This window comes from Rattus rattus, chromosome 3 (genome assembly GCF_011064425.1).
Source record: "Rattus rattus isolate New Zealand chromosome 3, Rrattus_CSIRO_v1, whole genome shotgun sequence".
Classification (NCBI taxonomy): domain Eukaryota; kingdom Metazoa; phylum Chordata; class Mammalia; order Rodentia; family Muridae; genus Rattus; species Rattus rattus.
Genome location: NC_046156.1, coordinates 59,707,020 through 59,727,161, shown reverse-complemented (window position 1 = coordinate 59,727,161; position 20,142 = coordinate 59,707,020). Strand labels below are relative to the sequence as shown.

Below are 20,142 nucleotides of genomic sequence, written 5' to 3'. Positions count from 1 at the left end.
GAAAGCCACGCCCTCTCAGCTTCTCGACAGCCATAGCCCCATACCTAGGTCTTTCATCAAGATGGCCTTGTAGTACTTTTTCTGCAGTGCTGACATGCCATGGTATATCACCACCTCTGTCTTCTTGGGAAGCTCTGTGGCCACCTGAGCTTTCACTCGCCTCAGGAGGAAAGGCTGCAGGAGTCTGTGCAGCTCACTGGCTGTGTAAGAAAGACGCATAGGTAAGAGTGTAGAATGGAGGCAGGCATTCCGCCACTGAACACAATTCGGAATCTACCAAACAGCATGGCTTATCCTGGTCTACCTTAAAAATGCTTTAAAAAGTTTTCAGTTAGGGAAAATAAAGTTAATAAATACAGTGCTGAGAGCCAGCAGGACAGCCGATGGGTAAAGGTGATTGCTGTCAAGTGTGATGACCACAGCTTGATCCCGGGATCCGTGTGGTAGAAAGAAAACACGGACCTACACAAGCGGTCCTCTGACCTCCACATGCTTGCTAGTGCGTGCACGCGCGCGCACACACACACAGAGAGAGAGAGACAGACAGACAGACAGACAGACAGAGAGAGAACGTCACTGGCAGCTCTACTCAGGCGGTTCGGCAATGCAGGCGCCATGAAGGCCCACTCTCATGGCTGACTGAGAAGCGAGTGCTGATGCCTGCCCAGCCTGAGCAGAGAAAATCTTACCCCATCACTAACCCAGGAAAAGACAGATTGAGTTTCTGCGGCTAAGCAGTATCCTGGTGGGTATCTGTGCCACGTGACCTTTATCTAGCTTGCCTACCATGAGGAGTGCTGTGTGGGCGTGGTTCCGCTCCCTTCACAGGACTGTGGTGTTCTAGGATGGTAGCTGCATTGTTTAGTTCTCTGCTCTGCGGCACCTCACCTCTGTGTTTACTGATTTCTATTTAACCCATCAGTCTCCACGCCCTCATTGGCGTTTGGGATCTTGGGGAAGGGGGGCGAATGGTACATCATTGTAGGCTTTTTTTGTATTTTAATATTTATTTGAATTCTGTGTGTATTAACATTTTGCCTGCATGTGTGTAAAGGCACCATGTGTGTGAAATGCCTACAAAGATCAGATGAGAGTGTCATCCCTGGGATGGAGTTTCAGATGTTGTGAGCCTTCACATGGGTGCTGGGAAGACAACCTGGGTCCTCAGGAAAAGCCCCGGGCCCAAACTCCAGTCCTCTTTGTGGCTTTGATTTGCATTTCCCTAACAATTACTGATACTGAGCACTTACTGTTATATAGCAATAACGTGCTATACAGCACAAAGGAGTTAAGAAGAAAGCATTTTTATGCAAACCTTTACTGATTTTCTTCTTTGACAATTTCATGCACATATACAATGTACTCTGGCAGAAGGCAGCATCTGAAAGCACTCATCATAAAGAGATGATACGCCAGTTCCATCACTACCCAGTGTATCCATGAATCCACACACCACATTGTGCCTCATGAATCTGTACAAATGCTGGGTACTGGCAGCAGGTCAAAATCTGCATGCATTTTCCACTGAGTGTGCATTGTTCCACAACATAAAAACCCCAAGCCACATCACAGGGGAGGACCGTCTGTCTGTCTGTACTTCTTCCTCCTCCTCCAGCTCTTGGCTGCTTTCACTGCCATTAGCTCTTAACCCAGGAACTGGGACACCTAAGAACTCTGCTCTTAGTAAGAGTCCTGGGTATGGGAGGCTCTCCTATTTGGAGGGTGTTTTGCATCTATTCCTATTGAGCAGCATTACAGCTTAGAATTTGTGCAAGCAACTGTGCCCATTTTAATATCAGAGACAAGTACTGCTCCAAGAGCAAAGCCACAGAGCTGACTGCCAACGTTGTCAGCATTCAAATCTGTTTCTTTTGGCATCAAACCCTTTGTTCCCTCACCAGGTATCTAGAACGTCAAAGCCATCCTAAATCAGAATCTCACTACATTAGGATTGCCAGACATAGAAAATAAACACGCAGGGTAGATAACCAGCTAAACTGGACTCTCACAGAACAAGAGGCAACTCGGTAGCACAGTATGCCCCTATCATATCTGACAGGATGGCTAAAACTTATCTGGCAACTCTAGGCATGGGAGTTATATAGGAGAAATCTTTAGCCTTCAGTCCAAGATTTCTGCTGGGAAAAGCCCCTCTAACTCAAACTTAACCAGTACATACACACACAATCATTATATTGGATAAGCATCTGAGGGTAGTATATAGACAGTCAGATATTTCTATGGAACAGAGGGGCAAAGGTACAAGAGAAAGCTGCCCCTGCATGAAGGATAAAGCATGCTCCCCCTCCCCCATCCCCAATACACACAAACGCACACACTTGCACACCTCACCTCTCTCAAACTAGTGGTTTGACTGCATGGTTAAAAAGAAAGAGTGCTACAGGGCACTGCATGGCAGTATGGCCTGTGGTAGGGACCCTCTCACCTCTTTCAAAAATGAATTAATGAGCCCCAGAGAATCAAGCATAAGCGACAAGTGAGGACAGCGAGGCATCTAGCACGGGCCTTCTGTTTGTGGCTCCTTGCCTCCCGGGTCTTCTGGTTGTCTCTCTTCTATCTACAACTCTTAGATATGGTGGCAGCTTCTGTGCCAACCCCTCCTGAGGATGATTAGGAAGAGAGAGACCTGCCTGATTTGGACTCTTTCTCAATGTCCTGGTAACGCTGAACGAAATCTTCCACCTGCTCTCTGCAGAAGAGATCAGGCTCCACGACGCTGAGGAGAGAGTAGAGCTCCTGGAGGCTGTTCTGGATGGGAGTTCCGGTGAGCAGGAGACGGAAGACCACTGAGAACTCAAACACACAGACCAACAAAATTAAACCCCCCCCCCACAGGCTGGAGGAAAGACTGGGTTACCCAACAATGAGTGGGAAGGACTAAGGTACATGACACGGGCAAGCTCCGGTTCCGGCTGTGTGTTTTATTTGAATAAGGAAGTGACTCCAGTTTGAACAAGGAGGAGGAGGAAGAAGAGGAAGAAGAAGAAAGAAGAAAAAAGAAGAAGAAGAAGAAAGGGGAAGAAAAAAGAAGGAAGAAGAGGAGAGGGAGAAGAAGAAAGAGGAGAGGGAGAAGAAAGAGAAGAAGAAGAAGAAGAAGAAGAAGAAGAAGAAGAAGAAGAAGAGGAAGAAGAAGAGGAGGAAGAAGAAGAAGAAGAAGGAGGAGAAGAAGAAGAAGAAGAGGAAGAAGAAGAAGAAGAAGAAGAAGAAGAAGAAGAAGAAGAAGAAGAAGAAGAAGAAGAAGAAGAAGAAGAAGAAGAAGAAGAAAGAGTCCTACAAAGAAGACAGCATTGTAAGGATGCAAGTTACACCACGTCCTGTACAAGTGTTACAGAGCAGCATGGGATACACTATTGTTACTCGGTCTTAGAGAGTTAAATTATGGGTTGCACCTGACATTGGGGAGCTTACTGAAACAAATGAGACATGTATGTATGTGCACGTGGAGATGGAGAAGTAAAAAGTTAACACACGGAGCCCTAACACTACAGGTAAGAAGCAAGACTGATACCAAAACCATGCCTTTTGTAAAACCTTATAGAATATCAAGACTTCTGTATTTTTCCAGACACTGTGCCACACGATTTCCTGAACAGTCGGGAACAAGTGAGAAAGCCAAAAATAGAAAATTCCTTTCAGTAATTAAATACTAGTAATTGGTGATGAAATAAAAAGTTAAGAGAAACAGGAATATCAGGTCCTCCCTTGGGACCCCTCCTACTGCTGGGAATCCCACCCCGCCCCTGCTTCCTCCGTACATCAGTTTGCTTTGCTCAGAAGGAGAAAGAAAAACATTAACAAGAGACATTAGATCAAGGTTGGTCAACCCCTAAGCTGACGTAACGGGAGCTATCAAAATTAATGTAACAAGATAGAAACGCCATAAACCCTATGTCTGCTATTTTAAATATCAAAATACAGTGGGCGCTATGCAGATGCGCACACATACACAGATGCACAACAAGATACACTGAGATGTTAATGCAGGAGTGGGTCAGGGGTCTTTCCCTTTCCTTGTCTGTCTAGATTTTGGCTCTGGGTGAATCATAAGAGGACACAGTGCCTTTGGAGTAAAAAGTGATGTGACGTGACCAGTTGGAGCTTACTACAGAAGTCTTGGCAACCTCCTTTTGTTCTTTCTGAAATGCCCATTCACTACCTACCCATCAGCCCCGGCTCTGCTGGTTAGACGATGTTTTTGAAGTACTTCAGCTATCTGGACTGAGATTTCTTTTTATTCTTTTTAAAGTATGGTAATCAGAATTCACGAGGTGTATTTCAGTAAAGAGTTGAGAAGATCAGAAACTGCAGGCTCACACAGGTAACCACTAGTCATGATATTTAGCTTTTCCTAGGACATGCATAAAATTTTTGATTCAAAGTAGAGTCCTTTTTTGCATCAAAACTTACAACTGGAAAATAAAAGTCAGAAACAATCTGCCTTTATAGTACTTTACAAGGTCTGTGTATAAAATACTATGTAAGTACATTCCTTATTAAATATTAAGTATTTTTCCACATAATGGCAACTTCAGTTGGTAAATGCACTGTGAGTATGACATAAAAAGTCTGGCACTAACTGTTTTCACATTTAGATCACTTCTGACTTTCATAAACAAACTGAAAACTGTATTAAAATTGACAGATATAAAAACAGACAGAATCAATCCCCTTCTCCACCTTTCAGTCCAATAAATAAATAAATGGTTTTGTTTGGTTCGCGCTCTCTCACTCGTGTTCTCTCTCTCTCTCTCTCTCTCTCTCTCTCTCTCTATCTCTTCTTTTTAAGACGAGGTCTGACTATGAAGCCCTGGCTGTCCTGGAACTCACTCTGTAGACCAGGCTGGCCTCAAACTAAGAGCTCTGCTTGCCTCTGCCTCCCGAGTGTCACCATAGCTCACCTAAATAAACGAATTCTCTTTTCAACCATCCAATGATCTGCAATCCAAAAGGACCTAAAAGGAACACTGACCTGTCCAAAATGAATCTCCCCATGTCAAATCCACAAGCCCGGGGCCCCTTTACTGTGCCTGCCTCTTCTCTCACTGTACGTCAGTAAACTGGCACAGGAGTTTATGAAGCATTCTCTTACAAGGATGGAGACCTAGAATATGACGACTGCCATCACTCAACGTGCTCCCTCCACAAGGCACGCCACAACGTGGCGGTATGAGGGGGTATCCCTCTAAGAGGTAATTAGGCCATGGCCGCTCCTTTTGAATGGGATCATGGGCCTTTAAGAGAATCATTAAGCTAGCTTTCTCTTCTCTCTCCTGCCCTTCTGCCATATGAGATCACAGTGCAAAGTCCCCAACAGCTCGATCTGACTTTCTAGCGTTCAGAATTGTGAGATAAATAAATGTCTTTTTGTTCTGACCCAGCCTGTGGTACCGTGTTAAAGCAGCACAAAGGGACTAACATGAAAACCTCCTGGGAAAGAGGCACTGTTAAGGGTCCCCAAGACGAAGGCAATGGTACCAGAGCCAGAAGATGCCTATGAGGGGGCAGCAATCTCCACAGAACGTATCTGCTTTCAAACACCCAAAAATGCAACTTCTAGGCCAGTAACTACAGAACGCTGATCAAAGGTTTTCTTTCCAACGCCTCTCTGGATCTGATTTGTTATGGGATGGAGCCAAACTTCATCACTACCAAAACGTGGAGTCTCGTGAATGAAGGAGCCTTTTAACTAGGAGAAAGACCACTTTTCACAAACATCTCTGAAAAACTCGGCGAGTCATGCCCGTGTTTCCAGAACAGTGTGAGAGGCCAAGAGAAGATGAGAGCAGTGGATCACACTTTATAACAAAGACAGCAGAGGACTCGACGGAATGGAACTGGTCCTCGTGTGGGCCACTAAATGCTTGGAACAGGTAGTGGGAAAGAGGCACAACATGCCCAATGTGTCTGCTAGGGAAACAGATTTATAGTGAGGTCATTTCTGCAAAGAAACCAAGATGATCAAAGAGAGGCGAAATGCTTCCAAAAGTGCAATGCGCTTTCCTGGAATGGGGTCACATTTGACAACCAGATTTTAATAAACATTGCCTTACAAAAGGTAAAAGGAAAGACATTACATATTCTGTCTGCCCCCAAACCCCCAAGCGATCATTTAGCCTGGAAGTAATCTGACTGAAAGAAAAAGTTTCAATTGAGTCTACGCTACTCAGGTCTAACTATTTGTTAAAAAGGTCTGACTGTGCGGCCGTCTTCCCTCACCCTCCAGAGTGCTGTGATTACAGAATGCACCTGGTTAACGTTCTTTAGGGGGAGGGATGAGGAGGCGGGGCTCCAGAGTGCTGTCAGAGCAGTGACATCACCATGCATGATACTGCAATGGTGGGTAGATGCCATTGTATAATTCTCCCAACCAAGCAGCCTCTACAGTATCAAAAGTGAATCTGGGAGTTACAGACTCTGAGTGATAATGTGAAAACTGTTCCAGCATTTGCGACAAATCCACTGCTCTGATCGGGGATGTCGGTAATGAGGGAAGGTGTGAACAGAGGGTTTGAGGGGTGGCTCTGCATCTGCTGCTCAACTTCGTTGTCAAACGAAAACCACTCTTTCAAAGTCGATCTTCAGCAACAGGCATTTAGATGAGAACCAAGGCTACCCTGTGAATTTACCTCTGAAAGTGTCCTATGCAGCAGGGAGCTCTGGTTTTTCAGTCTGTGAGCTTCATCCACAGCAAGGACACTCCAAGAGAAGCTGTGAGAGAAAATCCACTTTCAGCTTTGTGCAACTCAGAGCGTCTAGAATGCTACAGAACCGCAACTACTGTTAGAAAGACTATCACTGCCGGCCTTGAGACGCGTCCGAAGCACCTGCCTACTGACTGGACAACAGCTGCGGCACGAGGCGGTTCATTCAAGGAGCTTCCCCCCAAGACAGAGAAGATGGCAGGAAGGAAGGAGCCAAAGCCAGAGAGAGGAAAAACATTTATAACCAAGTGCCCGGTCCTGAACTTGTAGTTCTGTGTGTTTAGTCCAAAAGGACATGATGAGCAGACAGAATGAGACCAATAGGGAGACGGAGGCTCAGAAAGGTGAGGTGACTTGGTCAGGCTTACCAGAGCAGAACTGAGAGTCGAACCCGTAAGAAACCTTAAAGAGATAGCTGTGCCACAGAAGACAAAAAGGTGGGTTTAAACAAGTCCTGAACAGAACCGGGCACTACGGAGACGGCCCCCTCCTCTCCTCCTCTGTGGACCCTAAGGTCCTCAGTGACTCCTACAAAGCGTGATTTGCTGTATGTTCATAGAACAATTTATCAGGAAGTCCCAGTCAAAAAGCACATACACATACACACACGTGTGTGCATATTTCTATGCAGCTCCAACAGGCCTCAAACGTGCAATCCTCCTGCCTCAGCCTCCCAAGTGCTGAGATCACAGGCATAGATCACTACACTTTGGCTATAAAAGCACATTTCGACAACTATTTTGGGAATTCCATTGCACGTCTTCCCCAAATACAGTAAATATATATCCATGAGTGTATTCTGGAATATATTAGTTAAAATTGCAAAAGTTGAAAATAAATGTGTATTAATACTTGATAAAGCATATGGCTACATGAAAAGGCGTATGTGGTCACTGTGATACGAAGGTTAGCTGGGCGTGGTAGAACACATCTGTAACCCTAGCACTTGGGAGGTAGGTGTACAAGGATACCACAACTGTGAGGCTAGCCTCAGCTACACAGCAGGGCCAGCCAGGACTACATGCAAAACAGTCTTCAAACAAAAAATTAACCAAACAAGACATGAATATTGTATGTCCTTAAAAATTGCAAAAAAGAAAAAAAGGTCAAACAAAAGATAAAATGTAGAACCTATTAAGACTTAATTTTGCTTGTAAACATCACGGGATATCGCATTATATTTTAGACATTATCTTTTAGATGTATTTATCTGGGGGTGGCGTGTGTGTGCCATGGTATATGTGGTCAGAGGATAACTTGTAGGAGTTGATTCTTTTCTTCCCCGTGTAGGTTCTGGGATAGAGCTCAGATCCTCAGGTTTGGTTTGCATAGGAAGAGTCTATTCCAAAAACAGACAAACCACAAACCACGGGGATGGGAAGAAAATTCCACACCGACAGATGGAGAAGGAACTCGGGGGCCTGTGCCCTTTATCTCATTCGTCTTCTGCAGATGGGGGAAGGAGCCAGGGAGAGCACAAGGAGCCCAGGGACAAGACGCACTCAAGATGGATAAAGTACATGGCTGGGCAGTGGCCATGAGAGGTGTACACTGCCCGTAGGACAGTGTCACCACACTATAGAATACATCTACACTGTGGGAGTCAACATTATAAATGGTCCTCATTTATTATGTCCTTAAGCCCTCCTACCAATGTGCTTAGAGCAGATTACCTGAGACAGAGAGACAGCGTTTCTTCTGAGAATGCAACACCCGGTGCAGCTATATACATAGGAGGGTTGGCAGCACTGGGCGCTGCCACCGAAGCCCTGCTTCATTAACTGTAAAAACAGCTAATCTTGGTTGTCAACTTGACACATTTGAGAAGGGGGAATCTCAATTGAGCCACTGCCCCCATCAGACTGGCCTGTGACCACATCTCTGATGTATGTCTTAATTGCTAATTGATATAAGGCCTAGCCCACTGTGGGTGGTGTCAACCCTAGGCCTGCTAGCTGAGGAGGCCAGGAACAGTGGGCTGTAAATATGTTTCCCTCAGTATCTCTGCTTCAAGCTCCTTCTTTGTTTTCCCTCTGTGATGAGCAGTAAACTGTAAGGTGAAATAAGCCCTTCCCTCTCCGTGTGGGGTCACATATTTATCACAGCAACAGAAACAGAACTAGGACCTTGGCCTCTGTGGGCTACCCAAGCTTCATCTTCTTCATCTGTAGAGTAACCTGCCTGAGAAGGGTTTTATGAGTTCTTAAATTGTGCGTGTGTGTGTGTGTGTGTGTGTGTGTGTGTGTGTGTGTGTGTGCACATGTGCGTGCTCACAGCAGGGGTGTGGTGGTTTGAATGGTTATGGCCACCACAGACTCATGTGTTTGAATGCGTGGCCCTAGGGAGTAGCGCGATTAGGAGGTGTGGCCTTTCTCAGGCAGCTGCGAGCCGGTGGTGTGGGCTGTGCTCTCTCAGGTCTGCTGGAAGGGCAGCAAGCACGCTCACCACTGAGCCACCTCTTTAGACCCTCCGTGCACTTCTCACTCCTAACTGAACTGTGTCTTTGTGAGCTTGCCCTCTGACCAAGTTTCCTGGTACTGCTGAGCTTTCTCGTAGTTCCTTTCCAGTGACAGACCATTAACGGGGTCAGGGAGCTGACTCAGCAGGTAAAAGTTCTTGATGTGCAAGGCTGGTGGCCTAAGTTGGGTCTCTGCAACCCAAGTTAAAAAAGTCAAAAGTGCATCTGTGGTCCCAGCACACCTATGGCAAACGGGACACTGAGAGACGAGAATCAGACCTCAAGGGTCAGCTAGGCTGGAATGTGCTGCACAGTGGCAGAAAACAGTGGAAGATGGAGTATCAACTCTCTCTCTCTCTGTGTCTCTCTCTCTCCTCTCTCTCTCTCTCTCTCTCTCTCTCTCTCTCTCTCTCTCTCTCACACACACACACACACACACACACACACACAGAGGCAAGCACACAGATCCAGACACACGTGGTGGGGGAGGGCAGGTGAGCAGGCAGACCGGCCAGTTAAAAAGAAAAAGAAGGGGTGAGACAGTGAGGACTCACGGGCAGTACTCTTGCCTCGCATGTGCAATCCTGGCTTCAGTCTCTAGTACTCCCCTCCAAGTAAAATGATATTAAAATAGACGAAAGGGAATATAGGGGGAAACATACATTCCTCTTGTGGACGAGATACTATGCTTACTTCAGTAAAAGAAAATGTTAAACAGAAGCCATAAAATCTATGTTAGCCATCAAGACTTCAAAATAAGACAAACACAGGGGAGGGCAGAATTCCACAGCAGGAAGGGAACAGATGACCCTCACGGCTCATGCAACAGGTCCTGGGCAGCGCAACCTACTCACGATTTTAGAAATGAGGCATCTTTCAGGCAAATCTGGAAAAGTAAAGGAGACAAGTTAAGGAGGCTGGTGCTGGGATGTTCCGGCGCTGACCAGCTACTTGCCTGTCTTGGGGACTCTCTGGTTCCAACAGCTCTGCCTTTGCTTCCCTAGTGAGACATGAGGCACTGAACGTCCTACTAAGTCCAGACAAAAGGGAGTCAGCTAAGGGGAAGATCTCGCTTACAAGCGCCCAAGTCTTCATCTAACAAGAACTAACAATGAGACTGTAGGTACGTGTGCTGGCCAGCTCTGAGTCAAGTGCACACAAGCCAGAGTCACTGGAAGGAGAGCACTTTAGTTGTCAAAGTGCCCCCATCGGAATGGCCTGTGGCCAAGTCTGTAGAGTGTATTCTTGATTGATGGCTGATATGGGGTGCCTAGCTCTCTGTGGGTGGGGCCACCCCTGGGCTGGTGGTCCTGGGTTCTGTAAGGAAGCAGGCTGAGCAAGCCACAAAAAGCATGAGCAGCACTGCCCCGCAGCCTCTGCATCAGCTCCTGCCTTGACTTCCTGCTGACTCCCCTCAGCGATGGACTGTTACGTATAAGATGAATAAACTCTTTGTTCCTTGTGCTGCCTTTGGTATTGCTGTCATCAGAGCAAGAGAAACGGTAACTAAGACGCTAAGTGTCCCCCACTTCCCTGCTCCAGTTACCAAACAAGAGCTCCTTTCCCTCGACACTTCTGTTCATCCAACAAGAGACGCTCAAGTGACTCTGCCAAGACCACCCCCCACGAAGCAGCAGGGATGACAGAGAAGGAAGCTAACCAACACAAAGCCCCATGATCCTTCACTTCTGTGGTCACAAAGTCCCTTTGAGAATGAGGTGAAGGGTCACTTCCTTCCCTCCAGGCCCCCTAAAGTATGCTCTGTTTAAATAGAATCACAGTGGTTTTAACAACGCCTTTGACCCACATTAGGAGCTCTTGCTAGAGAAGCAGATGGCTACCTCATAGGTCGTCAGCAGCACATGAAAACCCGACTCCTGTCTTAGGTCCTGCTGACGGCGGGCTCTCTCTTCCTTGTCACCTGTGTATGTCACACAGGAAAGACCTGGAGCAAATCTGAAGCAAAGAGAAGAGGCAGACAGTGCAATGTTAGAGCCACCCATGGGACAGTGTAGGTTACCAAGCCACACTGCATGAGACAGTGCAACGTGCAGACCCCAGCAGGCCTGGCATCCAGAAAGAGTCCTGGGGCCTCCAAACCATGCCCAGGATCATGGCTAGGCCCTGATGTAAATGTTTAGGCCTTGTCTAAAGGCATGGCACTGGCTTTTAAAAGAAAACTTTCCTCACATTAGTCATTCCCTACATCGATATGAAAAGGATGACTTTCTTCAGTGCAATAAACTTCATTAAAAATGAATACTGACTTTTAAGTTGCCAGACAGAAGTGATAAGACCTGGACCCCTCTCCTGGATCCCCAGTGCCTACCTACCTTGCTTCAGTTCAGCCCTTCTAGAATAAACTCTTTAGCTGCATAAGACCCTGTTATTTTACCATATTTTTTTTACACCAGCCAGAATATCTTAAGCAATGCAAAGAATAACAGTTCATCTAATCCATTCCGTACCTCTCCATCTCTTCTTTCCAGTTGCTCAAAACAGACAAGGGACAAAGGATCAGAAATGGCCCTTCATCGTTCAGTCTCCCCACCAAGTAAATGAGGAGGGCGATGGTCTGGAACAGAGAAAAATACCAGTTCTGATCACATTTCCTCATGGGAAATAACCACAAGGTCCTCACAACCACTGGGACACACACACACACACACACACACACACATCCCTCAAACGACTGATAAGAGCCCTGAATGTCAGATTGTGAAGTGCTATCACCATGGCATTTGCCTGTGTATCCTGACTACCCTATCTTTAAGATTCTATAGATTAGAACTGCCCCAGCCCATGTGATTAACCACGTGGTATGATGCAACTGGGCTGTCTGTCAACCCAAACCCACGAATGACAGTTTTGCTCATCATCTCGGCTGAAGGGTCAATATCAATACTCTGCCTGCCTAATAGCGTCCTAACGATCAGACTCTCTGGGTCTCTACACTGTATGCTGCTTCCTTTAATACCACTAGTTAGCTTTGAATTTAGAAACCACAGGGCACCACATTCACACCGAGTTATCCTAAGAGAGATCCAGAAAGTGGATACCACACAAAACACTGCTAAAGAAGTCATAATCAACTTGATGCTAAGATGGGTAAATTATTTTTTTATAGAGAAAAGTCCTGGGCCAGGGCCATTAGCATGCCTTCTCCCAAACACATATTTTTTAAAAACTTCAAAAAAAAAAAAAAAAAAAAAAGTCAAATGAGGGCAATGGAACCATTTTTAAAACTCAGACTAGAAAAAGCAGCTCTAAGATCTCAATCCTTCAGCATGCTACTTTATGTATTTTATCCCCTAGTAAGAAACACAGTGCTGTACTGAGCGTGTAAAGATAACCATGAGCTGTGTGGACGTGAGCCGTGCTCGGTCCACAGTAACATACCTGGCAGGTCTTCCCCAGGCCCATCTCGTCTCCCAGGATGCAGCCATTCTGGCCATGGAAGCACTGGACTAGCCAGTTGACTCCCTCCACTTGGTAAGAGCGTAGACGAATCCCTAGAAATAAAAAACAGAAGCGGTCCGAAGAGAAGAGCAGAAATTCCGGCAAGCCTCGGGCTCTATGGCAGCCTCACCTCCCACACTCCAAATCTGACCAGCCACAGCACTCACTTCCCCGCTACTTCTTATGCAGACTTGGTCACCATCTGTCACTCATTCAGACTCCTAAAGCATGTTGTCTTTGTCACCTAATCCACCTGACAGAAAGTCTACGGAGCCTCACATCCCTGCTACTCAGTCCCAGAGACGAGAATTACTAACGTAGCTCATGGACAAACAGCACAGGGGCTGTGCATGCTATGGAGAGAGGCAGACCGAACTACTTCACACCACGCTTCAACAAGGAACAATGCTTGGATGTTAAACGTCTTCCACGGGTTCATTTACTTCAAACTTAGGTCCCAGCAAGAGACACAATTTGGTTGGTTGGAGGAAGCTTTAGGGTGTGGGGCTCAGCTGGAGGAAGTGGAGGAAGAAACTAGAGGAAGACCTTGGAGCAACAGCCTGACTCCACCTTTGACCTAAGCTCGCCTGTGCCACAGTATCGTGAGCTGCCTCCTCCTGCTGCCCTCTCTGGGACCGGCTCCAACTACCAGGCATCCTGCAGTGGCCTTTATCTCCACATCCTAAGTCTGCATAAATGCTGCCTTCCTTAAATTACTTTCATCGGCTATTCTGTCACTGAAAATTGGTACCAAGAAACGGGGTCACTGCTGTGATCAATCTGGCCTTGTGATTTATAGAACTGGTTTGCAAGTGGGAAGTTAAGAGCCTAGAGCTGTAGCCTAAAGAAGACCTAGAGTCCTGTAAGCTGGACACTGGTGGGCATTTAGAAAACCAGGATGCCAACAGGAATTCAGGAGTATGGATCAGAGAACAGATTTTGGGAGGATGGGAGGTGGGGGGATTTGACCTGGTGCACACTGGGAAACTAACTGCCTTTGTTCTGCTGGGGTCCTGAGGCTGAATTCAAAATGGTTCAAAATTCTTAACAAAAGGAATTTCAATACAATTCAGCATTAGACTGTGGCACAGACTCTGCTTACTACTTTTAGTCAGATTTACAGTGAGAATCCAGGGATAAGAGAGAAACATGAGAAATGTATAATTTGGCAAAGGAGGGTAAGTGAGCGAATTTATAGATGAGGCAGAAGAAGGTAAACCTGTGGGAGCCTCGTTTTGAGACTCTTACCCTGCAGACCATTAAAAGACTTAAAAACTCCTCCAAATGGGATGCCCTCCTGTTACTTTTTACAAGTAACATGCTTTGGTTTCTCCTGTCAGCTTGGAAGATGTAACTAAATCTCTTAAGTGTCTGTGAGGGTTAATTGGGGTGGGAAGAGCCACTCTATCACTAGAACAAATACAAAGGAGAAAGGCACGTGGACACTACCAATGCCTACAGAAGAAGGATCCAAAAGATACAAAGTTGCTGGCTCTACGCCTGGAGCCAGGGAGCAAGTCCAAACCCTCAACCTCTGGATGCTAGAAAGAACAAGGAAATGTGTTTCTCAAACAGGACCACAGGCCTGCTGGCGCCCAACAGTGCGGAATATGCATTCTCTTCTGTGTTGTGGAATAGCCACCAAACTAAAGGCCAGCAGACAAGCCTCAGAGGATACAACGGTGCTGACCACGATGCAGCCAAATTGGAAACTGCAAACCGAAATGTAACAAGGAAGCTTCAAGCTCCAGGAAACTAAACGACACATATTTACAAATCTTTTAAATAACCCATTTCAAAAGTCTCAAGGGAAAGAACTACACCAGTCTGAATGAAAATAGAAACCTAATATATTAAAACTTAAGCAGGCTGGAGAGATGGCTCAGTGGTTAAGAGCACCAACTGCTCTTCCAAAGGTCCTTAGTTCAAATCCCAGCAACCACATGGTGGCTCACAACCATCTGTAATAAGATCTGATGATGCCCTTTTCTGGTGTGTCTGAAGATACCTACAATGTATATAATAAATAAATAAACCTTTAAAAGAAAAAAAAAAGAGCCTCCATCAAAACTTAAGGAACAAAAATTAAGTCAAAATAGATCACAGGCTCAAGCACAAAATCTTTATGCTCTATAGAGACCACAGTTCGTTTTTCTTTTTAATTTGTGCATAGGGTACATGCATGTATGTGCTAGTGGAGCCACATGAGTGACAGTGCACTTATAGAGGTTAGAGGACAACTCTTGGGAGTCGGTTCTCCCACCACCACCTTGGGGCACCAGGACCCGAACTTAGGTCTTTAGGTCTCTACATGCAAGCACCTTCACCCACTGAGCCATCCTTCCAGCCCAAAGTCTTACTCTTGACACCAAAAACAGGCAAACAAAAAAATACATAAAATAAATCTGATAAATTTGAGCAAACTAATTGTTTTGCAAGCTCATATATGTAAGAGAAAATCCTACTATCTAGAATAGAAAAAGAACTCAAAAACGAAGTAAAAATATTCAAATTAATAATTGGATGAGAAAATCAAAGAGATAAAGCAAACAGAGATATTCACATCCAAACAACTGGAAGACATCACCAGTATTAGGAAAACAACAAAAGAAAACAACTGGAAGACATCACCAGTATTAGGAAAACAACAAAAGAAAACAACTGGAAGACATCACCAGTATTAGGAAAACAACAAAAGAAAACATCCAGAAAGGAAAAACAAAGTGGCATCCAGGGTGAGACAGCAGGTAAGGGGAAGAAATAACACTTTCTTTAAATATGCAAGCAGCCCCTGACCCAGGCACAGAACTCCCTTGTGATTGTCACAAGAAAATGATGACTTAACACAAACCAGCACACAGAGGTTTTCAACACTGCAGGAAGAGAGGTGAAACCACAAAAACAAACAAACAAACAAACAAACAAACAAACCTAAAAACAGGGCTGGAGAGATGGCTCAGCAGTTAAGAGCACTGACTGCTCTTCCAGGGGTCCTGAGTTCAAATCCCAGCAACCACAAGGTGGCTCACAACCATCTGTAATGAGATCGGATGCCCTCTTCTGGTGTGTCTGAACAGTGACAGTGTGCTCACATAAATAAAATAAATAAAACTTAAAAAAAAAAAAAAAGAGTCAGATGTTGAGATAGAAATTATCCTAAGTAGTTTAGACAGAAAAAGAGTTTAATACAGAGAATTAGGTCACTGTAAAGTTGTTGGAAAGACTAGAGGAATAGCCGTAAGGTTAGCACCTGGGTAGAACAGTGAGTCAGCACCACAGAACTGGCCCACCAAGTCAACCTCCATGAATTCGGGAAGCAGGGACGGGGGCAACAAAAACAAAAACCCAGGCCATTGCACAGTCAGCTCCAGAAACTGATTGATCACCTTCCACCTTAATCCACGCCAACATAGATGCTGTCCTAGCCAAAGCCCATGGTAAGAGCCAAGAAAAAAACTGGAAACACCTCAACCCCAACTCCAAACTGTCCGTGGCTTTCCCGCTCCATATTACATGCTTCCTTTCGTACAACCAAATCATAACAGAACCACGGGGAACTGGTTCTACGGGGAAAATACATTCTGCTTCCTAACCTCTAGTGTCCAGGTTAGTCTCTCACTCTCAGGCAGAGGGCCAAAGTGACAGTGCAAACAAACACATAAACACACACACACCAAAAAAGTCCTAAGGTTCTTTTTAATCCAAAGATCCATAACCAAATTTCCACCATTACTAATAACCAAATAAACATTCTGGTAAACCATAAAAAAGCTACTTAAACTTGTCAAATTAGAAATTACCAGTGCTGCTCAATGTCAAGAAACATTCAAACATTCCGCACTCTGTATTCTGAATACACTATGATGAGGATTTAAAAGTCCACAGCTATGGGTTAGACAGTCAACTCAGAGGTTAAGAACACTGTTGCTCTTGCAGAGACTCAAGACTCCCAGTGCCCTCATGGAAGCTCACAACTCTGGAAGTCCAGCCCCAGAGGCTCCAATGTCCTCTTCTGACCTCCATAGTTACCAGGCACCCATGCAGTACATACACACACATGCAGGAAAAACATTCACACATAAAATGATAAATCTAAAGTATTAAATTCATAACTATAAGTATTTGGCTGTGGTAATATATACATTTGATTATCTATCCCATGCATTCGAACCTGCAACCTCCTATCTGATCACTTTCTAGTAACAAGAATGCCCCTACACATATAGACTCCTCCTGGGGTATTACATGCAGCTGGATTTGATCGGCACAGATTTAAATCAGATACACATGGGGGCATGGTAAGGGAGGAGTACACTTTTGGGAGGGAGGAGAAAGTCCTGCTCAGTAAGAGGGAAAACATGTCTGCCCAGCACTGGAAACCTAACTACTCAGAAGAGGGTAAAATAACAGTACGGGTGTCTAAAAGAGCCACAATGAAAAATAATATTAACTATCTAAATCCAAAACAAACCTATCATAATGTAAATCTGTGTATGAATGTGTACGTAGCTTTAACGTGCTTCTCATCTGGGCTGACCAATGCTCCCTCCCAGAGCCAAGGCCACCTAATAAAAACCCAAATACAAGACCATATGGGACAACTGATGAGCCATTATGACTTTCCGTTAAACCAGCACTACATTCCCAGAAAACACATAAGGAAAGGAGTCTAGGGGTGTTGAATGGAGGACGCCGCGGGATGCGGTGGTTCCCGGTCCACTGGGGTCTGCACGCCTGTCGTCTCCATATCTGGAGCCTACACACCTGGTGTCTGAACACCTGGGGCTCCCACATGTGGGATCCCCACACATGGGACTCGTAGTGGCAAGTAGGCTTAACACGAAAGCACAAGAGGTAAACGACAGGACAAACTTTGCTGGACAACGCGACCAGCGTAGCTTTGAGAGTTCCTTAAGAAGTCGCAACAAGTGAGTGCGCATGCCCAGTCCGCGGGGAAACGGAGACTAGGAGGAGCTGGAGTAACCCGGAAGCTTCTGGCTGCCGGGCTGTCCCCGCGTAGGCCTGCGCCGCCGCGCGCCTTCCCGGCTCCCGCCCGCTCCCGGGCCTCCCCGGCCGGCTCACCAGTCAAGCCCCACTCCTGTAAGTCCTGTTCCTGCACCCGCGTCCGCACTGGCTCGGGTCCGTCCCCGGCCCGCAGCGCCTGCAAGAAGCGCGGCGAGCCACCCGCCATACCGAGAGGCTCCGCCCACGGCCCCGCGCCTTCGCTCCCGTGCGCCGCCGCCAGAGGGCGCAGTTCGCGCGCATTCACACGCCGCAGAAGCACGAAGGTGCGGAAGGCTCTGGTCTAAGTGTGCTTTTGCGACTGGAGCTTAGAGGCTGCCTTTGCTAAAAGCTCCGACTCCTAATTTGGGTTCCGTGGGTAGCTAACAGCAGCCTCAAAGCTTAGCAGGCTCCCCTCTTAATTTCTTATCTGTCTCCTTTAAACTTTGGGTCAGATTCCTGAGCAGCTTTCCATGTTTTCAAGTTAAGATGTGTATGCCTAAAAACTGGTACTACAAGGTCGATGAATCCTATATTTATCTAACCTTTCTCCTCATTTATGACTGAAAACACCAAAATAGCATTAACTTTATCTCCTAAGATACGTTAGTGATAAAACACATTCAAAGAAAGGAACCTGGTGTACATTCCTGTAATCTCAGCACTGGGGAGGCTAAGGCAAGAGAATTTGTGAGTTATAGCAGGAAGGTGTCAATAAATAATAGTAAATATCAAAGCTCAATTAGCAGAATGCTTGCCTCCAGTGCCCTGTAAGTTGAGCATGAGGATGAGCGCCTGTAATCCTAGCGCTGGGGAGGTGGGAGCAGGAGAACCAGAAGCTCGAGGTCATCGTCAGCTACACAAGTTTGAAACCAGCCTAGGCTGCATTAAACCTTGTCTTAAAAATAAAGTGTGAGAGAGCTTTCCTCCCCCTCAGGATTCCAAGAGTAGCCATTCAAACAGAACGTCTACTTGTGATTAAAAAACAGACAAACAAACAAACAAAAACTAATGGCCTCATTGTCCTATGAAAGACCAAAGCTGGCCCCACTATGCAGAAATAGCCCTCTAATGACTAAGGGACTTTACCCGTCCTGTTATACAGACTTCTCCAGGAACACAAAGAACCAGATCCTAGATACTTATCAACCAGATCAAAAGGGGAGGTGTCAGATACACCACGGTCATTGCATCCCTCTGGGATCAAGTCACCACTAGTATTACAACCATTTCATGGAGCAAGGTTAAAGATTTACTCAAAACAAAGAAACTGTTCTCAGTGGGTACTTGAAGATTCTCGTTAACAGTATGAAGTACTAGTGGGCTCCTAAGAATATAGTGTGTTCTCTGTCCCTTCCCAGTACAACTGAGCACATTTGCCCCCGTTTTCCCAATAGAGCTGTACTGAATCCATTCTGTACTTCACTGTTATTTCTTCCATTTGATTTAGGGGGGAGGGGCAAATGGCCGGACCTGGTTGTTGAGAGTCCCTTAAATCAGGACTCTGGGAGCACCTCTGGCCATACTCTTGGATCCCCAAATCACCTAAAATGCTCGCTAAGGGCTTGGCTTTGCGTGTCAGTTGTCATTTAACCGACACTGCAGACCATCATGTACCAGACTTCCCCTGTGCTGGGGAAATAGAATTCAGTTAATAATACAGGCAGGCAATGCCAACACCGTAGCCTGAGGCACTCCAGTTCTTCTGAATTGTTCTCCACTCAAGTGCAACCTGGTGTCTTAGTTAGGGTTTTATTGCTGTGAACAGACACCATGACCAATGTAAGTTTTATAAGGGACAACATTTGCTTGGGGCTGGCTTATAGGTTCAAAAGTTCAGTCCATTATCATCAAGGTGGGAACATGGCAGCATCCAGGCAGGCATGGTGCAGGAGGAGCTGAGTTCTACATCTTCACCCAAAGGAAGCCAGGAACAGACTCAGTACCCTCAGGCAGCTCGGAGAAGGGTCTCCAAGCCCACCCCACAGTGACACACTTCCTCCATCAAGGCCACACCTTCTAATAGTGCCACTCCCTGGGCCAAGCATTTGCAAAAACCATCACACCGGGTTCTTAAGTACAGAAAACAATTTCAGGAAATGTCTGTATGAAGTGAAGTTTGAGGTTTTTTGTTTGTTTTCTTTGTTTGTTTTTTGGGTTTTTGGGTTTGTTGTTTTTTTGTTTTTTTTGTTTTTTTTTTTTTTTAGAATTTGGGTGAGAGAAGAGTATCTTGAGGTAAAAGTATTTTGGCCTTAAGCATGTTTTAATTAGTCATTTGGTGTAGCTCCCCTGAGAGGGTAAAAATACTTGTTGTGTGTGCCTGAAGACCAAAGTTATATCCCTGGAACCACATGGTAGGAGGAGAGAATTGACTCTCACAGGATTCACACACACACACAGACACACACACATCACACACACACACACACACACCACACATACACACACACACACACACATCACATCACATCACACATTGTCACACTTCCCTACCCCTCAGTC

General features: G+C 45.7%; 1 protein-coding gene across 1 annotated transcript in view; it reads right to left on the bottom strand.

Annotated features, from left to right (window-relative positions):
• Nucleotides 1–17,864, bottom strand: part of Chd1l (chromodomain helicase DNA binding protein 1 like) — a 54,753-nt gene extending 36,889 nt beyond the window's left edge. Inside the window, exons 1-8 of the mRNA XM_032897658.1 lie at nt 17,722–17,864; nt 12,580–12,692; nt 11,649–11,755; nt 11,022–11,136; nt 10,035–10,066; nt 6,648–6,729; nt 2,652–2,814; nt 45–200 (exon numbers count right to left, since the gene is read on the bottom strand). Of these exons, the coding sequence (XP_032753549.1) occupies nt 45–200; nt 2,652–2,814; nt 6,648–6,729; nt 10,035–10,066; nt 11,022–11,136; nt 11,649–11,755; nt 12,580–12,692; nt 17,722–17,830 (877 nt within the window). The 5' untranslated portion in view covers nt 17,831–17,864. The remainder of the gene's footprint in view (nt 1–44; nt 201–2,651; nt 2,815–6,647; nt 6,730–10,034; nt 10,067–11,021; nt 11,137–11,648; nt 11,756–12,579; nt 12,693–17,721) is intronic.
• Between the last annotated feature and the right edge of the window lie 2,278 nt (nt 17,865–20,142).